Source organism: Crinia signifera, chromosome 7 (assembly GCF_055691185.1).
Source record: "Crinia signifera chromosome 7, ASM5569118v1, whole genome shotgun sequence".
In the NCBI taxonomy this organism is placed as follows: Eukaryota; Metazoa; Chordata; class Amphibia; order Anura; family Myobatrachidae; genus Crinia; species Crinia signifera.
Genome location: NC_139223.1, coordinates 60,999,290 through 61,016,641, shown reverse-complemented (window position 1 = coordinate 61,016,641; position 17,352 = coordinate 60,999,290). Strand labels below are relative to the sequence as shown.

Below are 17,352 nucleotides of genomic sequence, written 5' to 3'. Positions count from 1 at the left end.
TCATAGTGGTACACAGAAAGTTGAGGGCCCCCTCGTTCAGGGTGATCTCCAGACAATATTCACTGCAGAAATCTGAGGCAGTCCAGAAATGGGCAAAGATCACCCTGGCTTCCAAACATTTCAAGGCACCAATCTTTGAAACAGGCAAGTCTCCTCTTTAAATGACTTATGTTTTCGATATGAAGTCGGGGGGCACTAAATGCCATATTGGCAGAATACAACCTCATTTGAAAAAGGTCCTCGCTTTCAAACAATATGCCAGTGGTTCCCAAACTTTTTGAATCACGGCACCCTACAGTATCATAATATTTTTCACGGCACCCCTAGGCAAAAAAAGTTTGCTACTGAGAGTTTCAGAAAAAAATATTAAATTAAATGAATTGGGAATAAATTTTATCCTTAGGTCCATTTATGTAGTGAGGAACATGATTCACTTCTGTTTACCAACATATTGTATAACTGGAAGCAAGGGCACCAATTTACTTTTTGTCCGGTGGGTGCTCCCACAGACTACCCCCCTGGGACTCACCCGCTGCTCGCCGTCGTAGATCCTGGCAGCGGCAGCACCATAGCGGGGTCGGCAGCAGGGTCCCTGCGGAATATGGGAACTAGCAGCGGATTCCCATCCGCCGCAGGGACCCCCCATATTGTACTGTCTGTTCTACAGTCAGCCAGGATCCAGGATCTTCTAGTGTGTACCCAGCATTACCTTCTGTGGGAAATACAGCACACAAACAATGCCAGGAAACAGTACAGAAGCAGCTCCTACCTGCCATGTCACAGGCTGGGTGACATGGCAGGTACATGACAGGTAGGATTTGATTGGCTGGCTGTTTCTCACCCTCCATTTTATCACTTTCGAAGCTTGATACATCTGCCCCTGTCAGCCCTTAGCTATAAATACTATTTTTTCAATTAATTTAAGAATTACACCTGTGTAGTGATCCCTTGCATATTATATGCTTGATGACAACAAAGCCCTTGCATAATATATGCTTCGTGTCCTCCGAATCAAGAAGTTATCTTTAAATTATTATTATTTTTTTTTTAAAGTTTTGTAATATTTACACCCACAGGGATCAGCCCAAAACTGGGTGGTTCTTGATCAATGTCTGGTCCAAGTCCTGCAGATAAAGGTTATCTGCTCACTGCATGTGTCTGGCATATTACTTCTCTTTAGCTGACTTCCAGTCTGGATTTCACATTCTGCAAAGGTTATTACATCAGCTGGCAGCTGTTCCAAACTCTGGGATCCTTCTTTAACACATAATTCCGCTACATTATAAACCCAAGGTTGTTTATTTATTTTCTTTACCTTATATTAATTGAAGAGAGAATTCATTTAGAGTAACTCTCTTGCATATGCACCTGTTGAAGTCGAATTGCATACACGCCATTTTAGAATAGTATGGCCGCCATTTTGGTTCGCAGAGTTGCGCAAATAAAGTATAATACCCAAGTTCTGTGTAGCGAAGCGAACCTTAAGCGCCGCCATACTAATACACATAAATTCATATCCCACTCTTGACACAAAATAAAATATAATTAATTAGAGGTTTAGTGCACAACTAGGGTGGCCAATCCCGGGATCGGGATCGGCGGGATCCCGGGATTTGGCCCCAAAATGTCCGGGATTTGAGTATCCAATCCCGGGATTTTGGGATTAGACTGCGCATGCGCAGTCTAATGTCGGGCAGCTTCTGAGCACCCGCTCAGAAGCTGCCCGGCTGTTCCCGACCCCGGCGTGCGGCCTGCGCAGCGTGACCTCTGACCGTCACGCTGCGCAGGCCAGCGTCCTGCTACAGAGGACCGCTCCCGGCCGACACCTAGCCTCCCCTCCTGCTTCTGGTGCCAGCGCTACCTGCCTGGAGGCAGGCAAGCATCACCGCAGCGCCGCTGTCTGCCCCGCTCTCGCCAGCCTGTAAGTAAATCTGCACCCCCGCAGCGCTGCTCTGCCCCGCGCCCGGCTGCCACGCACCTGCCCACCCATATAGGGGTGGACAGGGTGTGTTTTTCTTTTAGGGATGCCAATCCCGGGATCCCGAGAATCCCGGGATTGAGCATTTTTCAATCCCGGAATCCGGGATTGAAAAAATGCCCCGGGATTGGCATCCCTATGCACAACCCACATTACGCAACTGTTTATGTACATGTTTAGTATCATTATGTTCCGTGTCCCATGCGCAGCACTCCGGTCGTAGCTAAACGTTCGCAAGTCCAAAGGTTTGATTATTACGGACAAATCCATAAACCATGTACTTTTTCCATATGAACTGAGGAAGACAAAGGATCCAGTCGTAACCGGTTCTTGTGGTTGATTTACGACCCCTATGACGATGCCAACAGACAAAGGACACCAAAGTACACTCCCCCTGCACCAATCCACTTTAAGTTCATTCCCTTTGCTCCAATCCACGAGGACCTAACGTTTGAACTCTTGACCAAGGGAAATCCCCTTTGACCCCCCTTTGTTTGAACATTATAAAGGTAGCAATCCCTGAGCTGGCTCGGTCACTTCGTCACTGCTTCTTTCCCTCCATCCTGACCGGGCTAAGTTCTATTTGAACCTAGCGAGTTCGACCGGACTGCGCTGCGCATTTTAGATGAGACAGTCAACGGTTGCATTCCTTTTTGTTTACTTATATTATTATGGCTGATTGTATTCTGTATCTGTTTTCTTTCCCCTAGTAGCGTTTAATGCATATTTAGTATTGTTAAACTAACTGTATCACGTGTTATACTGTGTTCCTTCTTTCTGTACCCCCCTGCTGTCCGCTAGGGACTAAATACATTATTTGGAGACTCTATCTCCTTACTTTGAGTTAATCCCTTGTCTTGACTCTTATTCGCATATAGCGACAAAGGTGTTATACGGCCATTGTCCTTAAAAAGGTGTACACTGTTTTGGGTACTAATTACTGCGAAGGGATACCAAATTATAGGTATCTGTTTAGCGTGTATAATAAGTAAGGTTCGCTACGCTTTGTTCGCACGTAGCTAGGAGTAAAAGGTTAACGGACACAGTATTTATATCGGTATTGATACACCCTATAAACAAGAACAGGAAACTTTAATCGCTCAAGTAGGTCTATGGCTATGCAGACTGGCTGTAACAATAACAACGCAGATGTCATGTTTTTATGCTGATGTCAGATGCATGCCCTGAGAACAGCAAAGACACGTCTGCATTTTTTCCAACCAATTCCCGCTAACATCCTCAAATGGTCCCTTTCTGTCATCCCTTTACGGAAGCATTCTTCTTCGTTCCTCGGAAGGCTTCCCCCCAAGCAACAGTCGGTGGGTTAGGCAGCAAGCCTCACGAATTTGCTGAGAGTGAGAAACGTGAAGAAATTTCACTTACCTCTCCCTGCACAGCTCCAGCGCCACATCAAGTAGCAGGCAGCCTGAAGGTACCCGCTCCCAGTACAGAGGGTCACCTATCAAACAGCCACATCATTCCCATAGGAAACATAGGGGTAGTTGTATGAAGCGGTGATAAGAGAGGAGAAGTGATAAAGTGCCTGGTACTTTATCACCGACCTAACTGTCCTGTTTTAAACCCAGCCTGTAACTTAACAGTCAGAAGCTGATTGGCCGGTGATAAAGTGCCAGGCACGTTATCACTTCTCCTCCCTTAGTACTGCTTCATACATCTACCCCATAGTCTACCACCCTCAGTGGATTGGGAGTCAGAAGAAGTAACCAGAACATCAACTTCTTTTCAGCGTGGCGAATATAGTGCCATACAAATGGCTAGAGTGGCCCTTGCGGGTAAAACCCCTCCACCAAAGCTATATGCCACTCACTGGGCACTAAAACACAAATCTGAGGTACAAAAGTTTGCCCAGCTAGCATTTAGGGCAACACTGATTAAAGAAGATGAGCTAGTGTTGCGCTCTAATGCGTGGCTACCAGATGTACCCACTCTATTTGCGCCTGGTATCGACCCAGCTTTAGCATCCATAGTAGGCAAAAAGAGATCCCACTGACCGTAAAAGTAAGTTGGCCCCCTTTTATACATATTGGACAAAGCAGAAAGAGAAGGGGAATCTAGCGTCTCCCTAGATTTACTGGTAGCATCCAAACATGCTTTACTTAAATCATTAGCATAGCAATGCGTATTATAAGCCAGACATTTAATCATGTCACTAATACCCGTAGATCCAGATGGCTCACTACCACAGGCCTAGCAGACTTCGCTCCAAAGTTGCTAGAATTCTCAAACCTAGATAAACTCTAGACATTTCGCAGAAACCCATAAAGGCGAACTTGAAGGTCTCAGGTTTGTTGGAATTCAACATATCGGTAACACACCAAGAGGAGGAGATAGATTTAGGACACTGTGCAACAAAGAAGCATTTTGGATGTTTCAATTGGGAACCCTGGCTCCACAGGGTCTCAATGATAGCATAGATTTTGAGTCATTTGCGTGATAATTCTGAGATAAATACATCTGCTATTAAGAACACGGACCACTGATCCAAAAAATGTTTTGAAAAATTCTGTCATAAGTATGCCCTGCAAGCAGTACAATGATTGGACTGTCGGTCTAGTGCAGAGGTAAAGTGTATAGCTTATAGTTCTGAGGCGGGGAGTTCGAACCGCAGCAAATACCGAATTGCATTTGTATATATTTTATTATATATTTTATATTATATAGAAGGCAAAGTTTGGTTATTTTTATTATTATTATTCTGTTCTCATTTAATCTCTCCTGGATAAAGATGTGTATGTTTGGGGATACATGTGCCCATTAAAGGCCCATACACACTTAACGATTTTCAGCTGAAAATCGCTCAAAACAGCCGTTTTGAGCAATTTTCGTCCGAAAATCGCCCAGTGTGTATGCCCCGGAGATTGCCGACTAGCGATGATGCGCGCTCCCGCATCATCGCTAGGAAAGTGGGTCATCTGCTGGTTTTACCAGCAGATGTGGCGATGATGGATGGTTTTCCATCCATCATCGCCGTGTGTGTACGCCTGCCGGGCTGAAAGATTAACCACTTTCAGCCCGGCGGACCGCCCCCCGCCCCCTCGCCCCCTCGCCTGTCATACTCACCCTGTGCTCCGTCTGGCTGGCCGGCTGGATGGATGCTGCTGCTGCAGAGCCCTGCTCCCCGGCCAGGCTAGCCCCGCCCCCAGCCTGGCTAAACACACGGAGCAGACAGCACTGCTCCGTGCTAACACCCTGCTGGCCACCAATGTTTATATTATTGTGCCCACTGCCACCAATGTGTTCATTAAATGCACCTATAATATATATATATATATATATATATATATATATATATATATATATATATATATATATATATATATATATATATATATATATATATATAGATTCAGTATTGAATCCCGGCGGTCGGGATCCCGGCGTTCAGAATCCCGACCGCCGAAATCCCGACAAGGGGGGGACGTGGATTGCCCCCCCTTGCGGGCCCGGTGCCTCGCTACGCTCGGCACACTAAATTATTCTTCCTCCAGGGGTGTCGTGGACACCCCCGAAGGGAGAATATGTCGGGATTTCGGCGGTCGGGATTCTGAACGCCGGGATCTCGACCACCGGGATCTTAACTGCATCCCATATATATATATATATATATATATATTATATATTATAATATATTGTTGGTGCATTTAAATACATTGGTGGGCAGCTGTGTGCGTCGCTATCTGCTGGGGACAGCCATGGATAGTGTAGGGCACGGGGTGCCCCAGGCGGGGAGGGAGGGCGCTTTGGCGCTTACCCACTCCACTGGGGGGGGGGTTGCCGCGTTGCTCCACAGGGAAATTATGCGGAAACATCTCTCCGAGGGAGGGAAGGGGCTGGAGGGTGATGCGGTGATGGCCTCCGAGTCGCTCCAGGGGCCCATGGGGGGGTCATTTAAATAAATATACATTTGTGGCAGTGGGCATATAAATATATAAACATTGGTGGGCAGTGTTGGCGGTAACGTATATATTGCTGGTCTGTGCCAGCAATGCATACATTAGTGCCAACACTGCCCACCAATGTTTATATATTTATATGCCCACTGCCACCGATATACTGTATATATATGGAACCCTTGAAATTCAAACCCAGCCCATTTATAATGAAAGATTTTCAGCAAAGTCTTTCGCCTCCTGAAAATCTCTCGCTCTTTGGGGAAAATAGCTCAGTGTGTACGCACTACTTTGGTGAAAGATATAGCTATCAAAGATTTTGGCAAAGTCTTTTGAAATGAAAATCTTCAAGTGTGTATGGGCCTTAACACTTTTTCTAAAGAAATTTACCTATGTAAATATCGCTCGCAATTAGAACGTGCTTTTGAATGTGTTGTGCACAGGATTTTGACTGATTAGACATATACAACAGATGTGTGAAAGAATTTGATCCAATAGGATTGTGATCCCAATAAGGTGCTGGGTATATTAGGGCAGACAGCCTGCAATATGGATACTCTTTGAAAAAGCTCATACCTGAGCGAAACGCGTTAGAGGATCCGGCACCCCTGGGGATCAGGACACACTCTTTTTGAAAGTCCATTTGCTATTTCCACGTTTCCGCTCCATCACTTGTCTACAACAATAGACGCACGGAACGAATCCCCTCCAACACACAGACTGGTTCAATCACCTCGGACAGTGGAGCAGCTGGTGAGGGACGCGGACCTGTTTGCCTTACAGGTATTAGCAAGTTGCTGGAAGTGAGACCACTACACGCCGCATGTGAGAGATGCGGCTGATCCGGACAGATAACATACCGCTGGACTCAGAGTGGTCTCTTTCCCGGCACCGCATCTCCCAGCGACGTGCAGGTAGTAGAAAGGAGGGCAGTGGAATCTACACGGAATAGCCCACCCGTCTCCCTGCACTGCTCCCATTCAACACACGCACATTTCAAGTGGAGTCCGTGAGTATAATTCTGTGTGGAGTCTTCACTTGCATATCTACTAAATAGCCACAATGGCACTTGGATATTAAATCCATTCCAACCTACCAGTGGACATCTTTCCCTCATATATAAAATTGGAGGAGAACCATCCCGGGGTCCATTTTTTTTCAAATATATATATTTTTTACTTGATTTCTATATTATTCAGACTTTTTATTACAAATCAAAACTATCATTTTTTAAGATCAGTCATATAGATTTACAGGTGGCCACCTGATATATAAGAGCGGAATTTATGAGGATATATGCATTTATTTTACATTGGTAATATTATTAAACTATATATTGATTCTGTTATAAGCAGCTTGGTAATTATTATTTTTTCATTTATTATATTAACTTTAAATAAAAAAACAACTTTTTAAAATATTGTGTGTAGTGTTGATTCAGCCATCTGTGCACCCTGTTGATAATTAGCGCAATAATAGGGATAAAAGTAACCTCAAACCTAGATAACGCCAACCTTTTTGGTCCCCAATTTATAAAAAAAAATAAAAATATGGCAAAAAGCCCGTAAATCCTGCAAATCCTTTTCTGACCTCAAAAAAGGGAACAAGCAGTTTAAAAGGCCTATTCCCCAAGGGGGCTAGACTTCGAGAGCCACAGGTCCATCCTGAGAATTTCACGGCACAAGAAGAGCCCAGACTGGAGACTTCGGTAACAGATCAAACATTAATATCCCACCTGCGTCAGCAGAGCATCATCTACCTAGACAATATATTACTGATGCACCAGGACATTGATACCATTCTAAAACACAGAAACCTAGCTATTTCCCTGCTATCCACCTTGGGCTTCACTCTAAACACTCATAAGTCCATCCTCAACCCAACCAAAATTCTAACATTTCTGGGGTTCAATCTGGATACCCATTCTTTCTCCCTCGAGGTACCTCCAGAGAAATGGTTAGACGCACAAACCTACACACAGAACATTATAAACAAACGCAGGCTAACCCAATGGGATTTAGCGACAATCATCTGCAAGATGATCGCCATTTCCCCAGGCTTTCGACATGTCCCCCATTTGTGCAGAGAGATACAGGGTCTCCCCAGATCACTAATCCATGCACAATATATATACTTGGACAGAATTATCTCAATGGAACAGTCTTCCTATTCCTCCTCCCTCATAGATCCCCCACCATCAATTACAATAACCACAGATGCATCTCTAACAGGATGGGGAGGCTTCTCACAAGAGACAGCAGTCAAAGGAGTCTGGTTGGCTGAAAAAGCTTAGTTGTTTATAAACATCTTAGAATTATGGGCAGCGAAACTAGCTTTGAAAGCCCTAGTTCCCAAACACATAATGAATACTTGTATACAGCTATGTCTAGACAACTCTAGTGTTCCCGCTAGGCTGTTTTAGCGGTGCGCTGCGCCCTGCCCGATTTTTAAAGGGCAAAATGCGCCCTGCCCCTCTCGAAGCACCCAGCTAAAACAGCCTCATGGGGAAGCCCAGCGTTGCCGCAGACGGCGATGCCCGGCGCTTCCCCGGCAGCACAGTGGCCTCTTTCATGACGGTGGCGGCCCGGGCACGCCCCTTTCATGGCGTTGACGGCCCGGGCAAGCCCCCTTCATGGCGTCGACGGCCCGGGCAAGCCCCCTTCATGGCGTCGACGGCCCGGGCAAGCCCCCTTCATGGCGTCGACGGCCCGGGCAAGCCCCCTTCATGGCGTCGACGGCCCGGGCAAGCCCCCTTCATGGCGTCGACGGCCCGGGCAAGCCCCCTTCATGGCGTCGACGGCCCGGGCAAGCCCCCTTCATGGCGTCGACGGCCCGGGCAAGCCCCCTTCATGGCGTCGACGGCCCGGGCAAGCCCCCTTCATGGCGTCGACGGCCCGGGCAAGCCCCCTTCATGGCGTCGACCGCCCGGGCAAGCCCCCTTCATGGCGTCGACCGCCCGGGCAAGCCCCCTTCATGGCGTCGACGGCCCGGGCAAGCCCCCAGCTGTGCCGTCGGCCTGCCCGGTTCGGCGCCCTGCCCGCTGTCACTTCTAGAGTGAACACTAAACTTGACAGCGGTGTCTTACATAAACAGAATGGGAGGCACAAAATCTATTTCCCTCTGCAGAGAAGCCCTAGAGATTTGGGAATGGGCAACCCAGAGGGATATTATCCTGGTGGCATCCTACATCCCAGGTCAACCAAACAATTTCCCTTGACTCAGTGGCACTAAAAAAGCCAACTTTTCCAAAAAATAATAGAGTCCCTCGGAAATCTAGAAATAGATCTCTTCGCCAGCCCTACAAATGCCCAAACTCCACGCTTCGTATCCAGGATATGGACCGAAGGGGTGTGGAGCATGGATGCGATGTCCTTCCCTTGGACATATCTGCCTCACCCGTTTGCCTTTCCTCCTCCAGCCCTCCTCCTGAAAGTCCTTCAGAAAATTAGGGAAGACCGGGTACCCCACATAGTGTTGGTATACCCTGTTTGGCCATCCAGAGTGTGATTTCCTCTAGTCAACCAATTACGGATAGGCCCCATGATTCCCCTGGGACTATCCAGGGAATGCTTCCAGGGAACTCCAGACATACTAGAGACCCTTCCCCAGTGCATATGGATGGAAATATTACTGGGTTTCTAACCGGCCATGCCCTAGCATAACCCAGAAGAGCGATAATTAATGCTGCCTTTAGCCCCCGCACTAGAGCCAAATACTGTGCGATCATTAAAGAATTTGATCTCTGGAGATGCCAACATAATTCTAACACTCTGGGTTCACCACTCCATCTATTCTTGGATTTTCTAGCATTCAAATACCAATCAGGGCTAGCCTAAGCTACCATAAGGTAATACGGTTCAGCTTTGGCCATTATGATCCCTAACCTAACAGATAAACTTTTCCTCCACTTACTCCGATGTATCCACCTCTCCAGGCCCATTATAGCTAAAAATTCCAATACCTGGGACATTGAGCCAATCTTATGTTTCTTGGCCTACCAGGAAACAGATAATTTACAGTAAAGTAAACTGATATCATTATCATCCTTACTAGCCTTGGCTATAGCAGCAAGAGGGGCTGAACTAACCCTCATCCACATCTCAGACCCATGGCTGTCACGAACCTCAACGGGATACCATATCATCCTGAAGGGACATACAAAAATATCTTCCTTTAATACCCCAATAGTGGAATTCGATATCACAGAAGATCCCACAGAGCCTAATATAGGTGTACCCTCATGCTTAGTGGCTTACCTTACCTTAACGGCACCAGTTAGAGATAATATCTCACAACTTTTTATCACCTGTAGAAAACCTTATCATCTCGCTAAACCCTCCCTCAGCAAATTCGGGAGGCTTGCTGCCTAACCCACCTGCTGTTGCTAGGTGGCAATCCTGTTCCCTAGAACAAATCCAGTTTACAGGTCATATATTCCTGCAAACCAGTATTTGTGCGCAGCGGCACCTTGACACATGCACAATGCGAACGCAGTGCAACTGGGCACACGAATTAGGATCTCACAGCCAGCGGGAGTTGGGCGCACAAACAATTAAATAATGGAAGCAAGAAACAAGTTTATTCCCGCAGCAACTATGTACAATAAACCATTGTGATATTTTCAAACATACATCCAGCTATGAACTACTATTGAAATGTTTTAGGCTACAAAAAAAAACATATTTACATCAGTATTTATAAATGTTATCAGATAATGTCTAGTAATATAATAATAATTATAATAATAATAAAAAATAGCAATTGGTACGTCACGGACCCACCGGTCGCCTACTCCGATACGTCAATCTGAGCAGCTCCAGCCGTGACTGGGGTACTTAAAAAAACATACTAATCCAGTGCAAACACCTTTACCATATACAGGCACAGGGCATGCACAGCAGAGACAGGTTGGGTGTACTGAGCATACCTAACAAATACAGTACAGGGGGTGTGATCCCTTATACATTATAATGTATATAAAGCAGAGCTGAATGTACCGTGCCATCCCCATACATACATACATACATACATACATACATAGATCACCACTTATGAATAACACTGTAATATTACTACCACTCCACTGCCCTAACAGCTGTCCACCACCAGGTCCAACCTGTCACCCCATACACCTCCCTGTGCTGGCTGCGGGCCCAGCAGTCACAATTCCTCTGCAGCGACCATACGGCACATTGCTGTGCAATAACTACTCTGCAAGGACTCACCGTCTAACTCCATTTCGGACTCATCTGGGTAGTCAAAAATGGGGATCTTCTCGCCCTTCTTCATGATAGCCTGACTGGGAAATAGGGGTCCCTGGCTCTCAGACATGGGAGGGGGGCACCCCGAGGGCCACAGGCTTCAGTCCAGCTCCAACTGCACAAAATTAGTGCAGGTCGGGGGGGGGAGTGGATCTACTACCAGCAGCCAACACAACCCGACCCCGCTACTACGGTCATCCAGCAAGCAACTTCCACAGCGCACCATAGACAACGCGCAGAGCTAGCCAGAGCGACAGAAGTGACGTTCGCCATCCGGACAACCAAGGAAAACACTGACGGATTATTTTGACGTACGCCAGCCACAATATGGCGAAACGGACGCCATAGGTGAAAAAGCATCACATGGGTAGTCGTTGCCTAGGTAACGGTGACATTTCCGGGACGCTGAACTTTTTTTAAGTTTTTCAACTAGGAGAGTTTAATGGTAATGAAAGCTGTTATTGCTGGTTATTCACACAACATAGGGGACGGGAATCAAGCCTGATAATCAGAGCAGTCAATCTGTTGTATTATTTTAGAATGTACTAGATAAGTGATAGCTAGAAGCTACGTGCAACCTTATCTGATCTCTTCAGAAGGTTTGATACAACCCCATATGTTATAATTGTGTCGAGATTTGTAATAACTTGTAATGGTGCCCTTAATGTATTACTGCTACAACATCTGTTGTTTATGGTTACAGTAATATGTTTCAAGTGATTTGTAAATATTGTTTTGTGACTTTTTTGTTACATAAGAGCTCTGGATATGGGGAAATCTAAGAAAAAAGATGCAAAGAAGACAGAGAAGATGACAGGGGAATTCTGTGAGGATACCAGCTCCAAATTGTCATCTGTGTCTGTAATCTCTACTGAAGAACCAGCTTCGCCATCCATTATCATGACTCCTTTTACGGAACCTGTGATAGAGGAGAAGCCTCTGGTCACATTTGTCGCTACAGAGTCTTTAGAGGAACCAGTGCTGAATCAGCTCATTGTTCAGAAGTAAGTGCACACATTTATATTGATTATAAATAAGTACTTGTAATTATTCTATAGTCCCTATCACATCATCATCATTTATGCATATTTGTAGGTGCTTTTTTATATAAAGGGTTATTTAGGATCTATTTTTATTTTGTTTGGAACATTTCTTTTTCTTGCAAAAGTAGTTTTGACCGTGTTGACTGATCCAATCCACTGTAAATGAACATTTGTCTTTACAGTGCATACAGCTTATATTCAAATGCTTATGGCCATTTGTATAATGCAGGCATGTTCAAACTATGGTCCTTCAGCTGTTGTGAAATTACAAGTCCCATCATGCCTTGCCACAGTTTTGCTATTAGGGAATGCTAAAACTATGGCAAGGCATCCTGGGATGTGTAGTTTCACAAAAGCTGGAGGGCCACAGTTTGGACATGCCTTCTGCATAGTGGCTAATGTACACACCCCATTCCTTAACGATGCGCATATAGCTACAGTATTGTCTATATTTCCTAGTGTATGTCACACCAGGGGGCTTAGTCGACGAGACTGAGACCTCTGGTGGGGACCTGGACCGGGGAGGTTGGAGAGGACCCTTGCGCATGGAGTGCGCGACAGTGCACCCAGAGCCAATAAGCAGTCAGAGGTAAAATACAACCGGAGTTTATTTGCAGATGGTTGTAATATAAACAGACAGTAAAGTATGCAGGAGAAATAACAGAGTTCATGCAGATTGCAATACTTTACAGATGTAATGTGATGTAGGATCGATGGTGGAACATCGGATGTGAAGACTGTGGGTCCGGAATGACGGACGGAAGACTTGAGCTTGACTGTGGGTCCGGAATGACGGACGGAAGCTTGGCTTGGAGATCCGGAATATCGGACTATCGAGGATGATGTGGGAACATCGGATTCGGGTATCGGATATGGAAGGAGACTGTGGGTCCAGAATGACGGACGGGAGATGACTGTGGGTCCGGAATGACGGACGGAAGCAGGAGATCCGGAATATCGGACTAGCGATGAAACATCGATGGTGGATGATGCTGGAGCATCGGAAGGACCAGAGTCCCGGAGCTAGGCTTGGTCGTTGGGCTAAGAGGCAGGATCACAGGCGGTGGAATAACCTGGACTTCACAGGAGATGGAACAACCTGGAACACACTGCAGCATGGAAGACAACACCAGCAGAGAATACACTTGTACAGAGACAAGGACAGCTGACCATACACTGGAGACAACTGAAGCACTAGCAATGGTTCTGAGCGCTCCCAGCATACTTATCCCCACTGGGTGGCCAGGATTGGCCGAGGAAGTATGACAGGGAGATCAGAACCAACAGGATTGGACAGCACAGACATGTGACTGGGAAGAACATGGCAGCCCCCATGTCTGCTATGGCGGGAAAGTGTGTTTGTGCACACCATGCTGGATACTGGGAGCAATGGCGGCGGACAGGTGGATTGCCGTGCACTGGGGACTGTCACTGGGAGACAGGAGGCCGGCAGAGATGACATCTGGACCGCAAGCTGAACCTGCGGAGGCACTTAGCCGGTAAGAAAGTCTGTCTGACAGCTCGGATCGTGACAGTGTACATTATGTTTCCGTGTTAATGGGTTTCTCTCTTGTTTTGTAGGTATGAAGGGGAATTGGTGAATGGCTTATATGAAGGGGAAGGTGTTGCTTATTACAAAGATGGAAATGTTTACAGAGTGAGTTTATTTGCATATATTATTTTATTTCCATGTATTTGCCTAGAAAATCTGTGTAATCGATTCCTCATTTCCAGGGCATCTTTTCTGAAGGCTTTATACATGGAAAAGGAACATACACTTAGACAGATGGGCTGAAGTATGAGGTAAAACCTGTGATCTTTTGATATTGTTGAAATATTTTATAGAGCGTATCTGCATTCCTATGGTCTGTATTTGAGTTCTAGCTTTTTACTATATAAGAGATATATACAGATATAGAAGCACTTAGCTCCTCACTTCATGAAAAAAGTAATGAACCAGCATTCAATTGTAATGAAGATGGTTAGTTACCCAAACAACAATAATTCCATCCCAACAGTCGGAATCTGGGATTGAGTACCCCCTCGGTCTCATACATAGTCTGACCTCTCTCTCTTCTAGTTAACAACCTGCTAAAAAATGGAACAACATAAACTTGAGTTGCCTCGTTGGTAGCCATCTAGCATCCACCAGTGTAAACAACACTTATATTTCCCCCATAGCGGTTAAGAGCAGTTCTAGCCTTATACCACAGTAATGCGCTGGCTGGCCAATGTATAAAACTCAATGAGAACTGCATTAGAACTAGTAAAGGTCAACTATATTCCATTGTAAATAAAATATCTCAGCCCTTACCACTGGGATGACATAGTGGTAGCTTAGGGAATGAAGGCAGAGCTGCAATGCCATTCCAAACACTGGCACGAACTGTATTCTTTATGTAATGCCCACAGCCAACAACAGGACTGGACTGGGCTGTGTCACGACCACCCACTCTGATTGGCGCAATTCTTGGCACAATGGAAGAGGTCAGGTGTGTAACAGAAGGGTGTTGTGTGTACTCTCTAAAATATTTGTTTTCCACAATTGACTTGTCTACGGAATAATTTATTAGAAATGTTAGTTATATTCAGAACATTGGCTATGATGGGTTCATTTAAATGTTGTTGACCTTTTATATGAATAATGGTTTCCCATAGTAATTGAGGAATACATGGTAAACTGGAAATCGAAGTCAATCTAATATGTTTCTTTCTATTTGATTCTTTTGGCTCCAGGGAGAATTTTCCATGAACTGTCCAATGGGATATGGTGTATATACATGGCCAAACGGCAGTCGCTATGAAGGACAGGTGTATAAGGGACTCAGACATGGCACTGGCATCTATGTGGCTAGTGATCACAATGTTTCATATGTAGGAGAATGGTACAAGGGCATAAGACATGGAAAGGTACATTGTAACTTAGTCTACTTTATGAATAAAAAATAATCTAATTAGTAAAAATATAATGAGGCTTAATTAGGTTGGCAGGCTATGTGGATGGATGTTCTTGCCTATAACACGACATATCATTGCAGGGTACCATCTTCTACAATGCTGAAAAAACATTGTGGTATGAGGGGGAGTGGAAACATAAGACCAAGGAAGGATGGGGAGTGCAGTGGTACGTACTCTATGTGGTGCTAACTGGTACGTACTCTATGTGGTGCTATATGGTACGTACTCTATGTGGTGCTATCTGGTACTTACTCTATGTGGTGCTATCTGGTACTTACTCTATGTGGTGCTATCTGGTACGTACTCTATGTGGTGCTATCTGGTACGTACTCTATGTGGTGCTATCTGGTACGTACTCTATGTGGTGCTATCCTGTCTAGTTTCTGACAACAGACTCCTAGGACTATATTACACATCACTAACTTTTCTGAGCATTTTATTTTTAATACATTTTTTTTAACTGAAACTTAAAATGCTGCCTTCAACCCACAAACATGTCCTTACTTACCGTGTTTTCATGATTGGATTTTTGCATAGTGGATTTTATTATTTATTTACAGTTTTTCTGCAGTGCTTTTGAACATTCCCTGCCCCAGTGGAGCTTACAATCTATGTTCCCTACCACATGTACACGCACACACAGACATTCTAGATACATTTTTTTAGGAGCCAATTAACCTACCAGTATATTTTTGGATTTTGGGAGGAAACCGGAGTACCCGGAGGATACCCACGCACAGTTAGGGCCATGGTGGGAATTGAACCCATGACCTCAGTGCTGTGAGGCAGTAATGCTCTCAATTACACGATCCCTGCTGCCCATTAAAGTGAACCAACACAAGGTGGTCCCGTTGGATCCTGGCAAGGTTTTAGGGGGGTTGGGGTCCCAGATGGACCTAAGGGCGGAATGTGTCTGGAAGAACATTGACCCAGGAAGCATGTGTGGTAACATTGGAACCCAGAAGACATACTAATGGGTCAGGGTCCTGGTCAGACCTCATATTAGAATGCACTGAGCAGAGTGTGACCTATGGAGCCTCTGCTGGGTTTTCTTTGGATGAATTTGGAAGAAAACTTCATAAAGTGGTAACATTGGATCCCAGAAGACATAGTAGGGGGTTGAGGCTCCAGTCGGACCTCCCATTTGCGCACGCTGGGCAGAACTTCAAATAACCATAGATTTATTGACTAGAATAACTGACAGAAATAGAGGTGGAGAGAAAAAATGCTGTGTACCCCACAGCCTTGGAATAGCAATAGATTCCACAGGCAAGCGTTGTTACAGGCAGCAGTATACAGGTAATCACAGCATATAACAGACTCTTGCAAATGGTCCAGTGGTCCCTATCATAGCCCACACCCAGGCCTATCGCTTGTGCAGCTAATTCACCATTAAGACCATTTACCCTTTGCCCTGGAAACACTTTCATCAGGAGATCACAGGTGCTGCTGATTACACAACCCTGTTTCTGCTACTACTCCAAAACCTGGTCTGGATCCCCCACATTACTCTTATGTGGAGATATGTTGTCTTTGCCACATTGTGTGCGCACGCACGTTTATATATAGGGTGGCAGGGACAGTATACCTCCACATTAAGGTTTTACAGCAGTGGTTCCCAACCTTTTTTTTCTCCCGTACCCCTTGATTAGGCTTTTCATTGATAAGTACCCCCTTTCATTTTGAAATATGGACAGTACTTAGCGGTATGCGGATCCTTATGCATGTCCTTATATTAAGGAGGAGCGGAGGAGTAGTACACAGCCAGGAATCATGCCCTTCTGTGTCTAGACACTGGTTGTGTATTATCTCCAGGATTCCCGCTAACACCGGTAGGATTAATGCCGCTGCTTCCTCCACCTTTGTCAGTGCTGGGCAGATGACTGCTGATGTCTGAGGGCAGCGTGGGAAGCTCCCAGTGGATTGTTGGTCAGGCATATGACACAACATGGTTTGTCTCCATGGCAATGGGTTTTCTTCAGCCATCAAAAGACCTTTTCATCATCCGCCATTACCAATATTATTTTCAAGTACCCCCAACTGGTCTGCAGAGTACCCCCAGGGGTACTAGTACCCCAGGTTGGGAACCACTGTTTTAGAGTAACAGCAGTAGTGGCATGAAAACTTATGTGATCAGGTTTGGGTTGATTAGCAGCACCTGTGCTTTCCTGATATGAGTGTTTTCAGGGCAGATTGTCAAT

General features: G+C 45.5%; 1 protein-coding gene and 1 pseudogene across 4 annotated transcripts in view; one reads left to right on the top strand and one right to left on the bottom strand.

Annotated features, from left to right (window-relative positions):
* Nucleotides 1–11,417, bottom strand: part of EIF2AK1 (eukaryotic translation initiation factor 2 alpha kinase 1) — a 40,854-nt gene extending 29,437 nt beyond the window's left edge. Inside the window, exon 1 of one of the 3 annotated variants that reach the window (XM_083153199.1) lies at nucleotides 11,115–11,417. In XM_083153199.1, coding sequence (XP_083009325.1) covers nucleotides 11,115–11,220 — 106 coding nt within the window. In that variant the 5' untranslated portion in view covers nucleotides 11,221–11,417. The remainder of the gene's footprint in view (nucleotides 1–11,114) is intronic. The other 2 variants (XM_083153197.1, XM_083153198.1) reach the window with 2 other exon arrangements.
* Nucleotides 11,418–11,537: 120 nt separating this feature from the next.
* The window catches only part of LOC146021192 (radial spoke head 10 homolog B-like), a 51,609-nt pseudogene continuing 45,794 nt past the window's right edge, over nucleotides 11,538–17,352 (top strand). The window contains exons 1-6 of the transcript XR_014450869.1: nucleotides 11,538–11,595; nucleotides 11,909–12,154; nucleotides 13,775–13,850; nucleotides 13,928–13,996; nucleotides 14,930–15,103; nucleotides 15,232–15,447. The product of XR_014450869.1 is annotated as a radial spoke head 10 homolog B-like (transcript). The remainder of the gene's footprint in view (nucleotides 11,596–11,908; nucleotides 12,155–13,774; nucleotides 13,851–13,927; nucleotides 13,997–14,929; nucleotides 15,104–15,231; nucleotides 15,448–17,352) is intronic.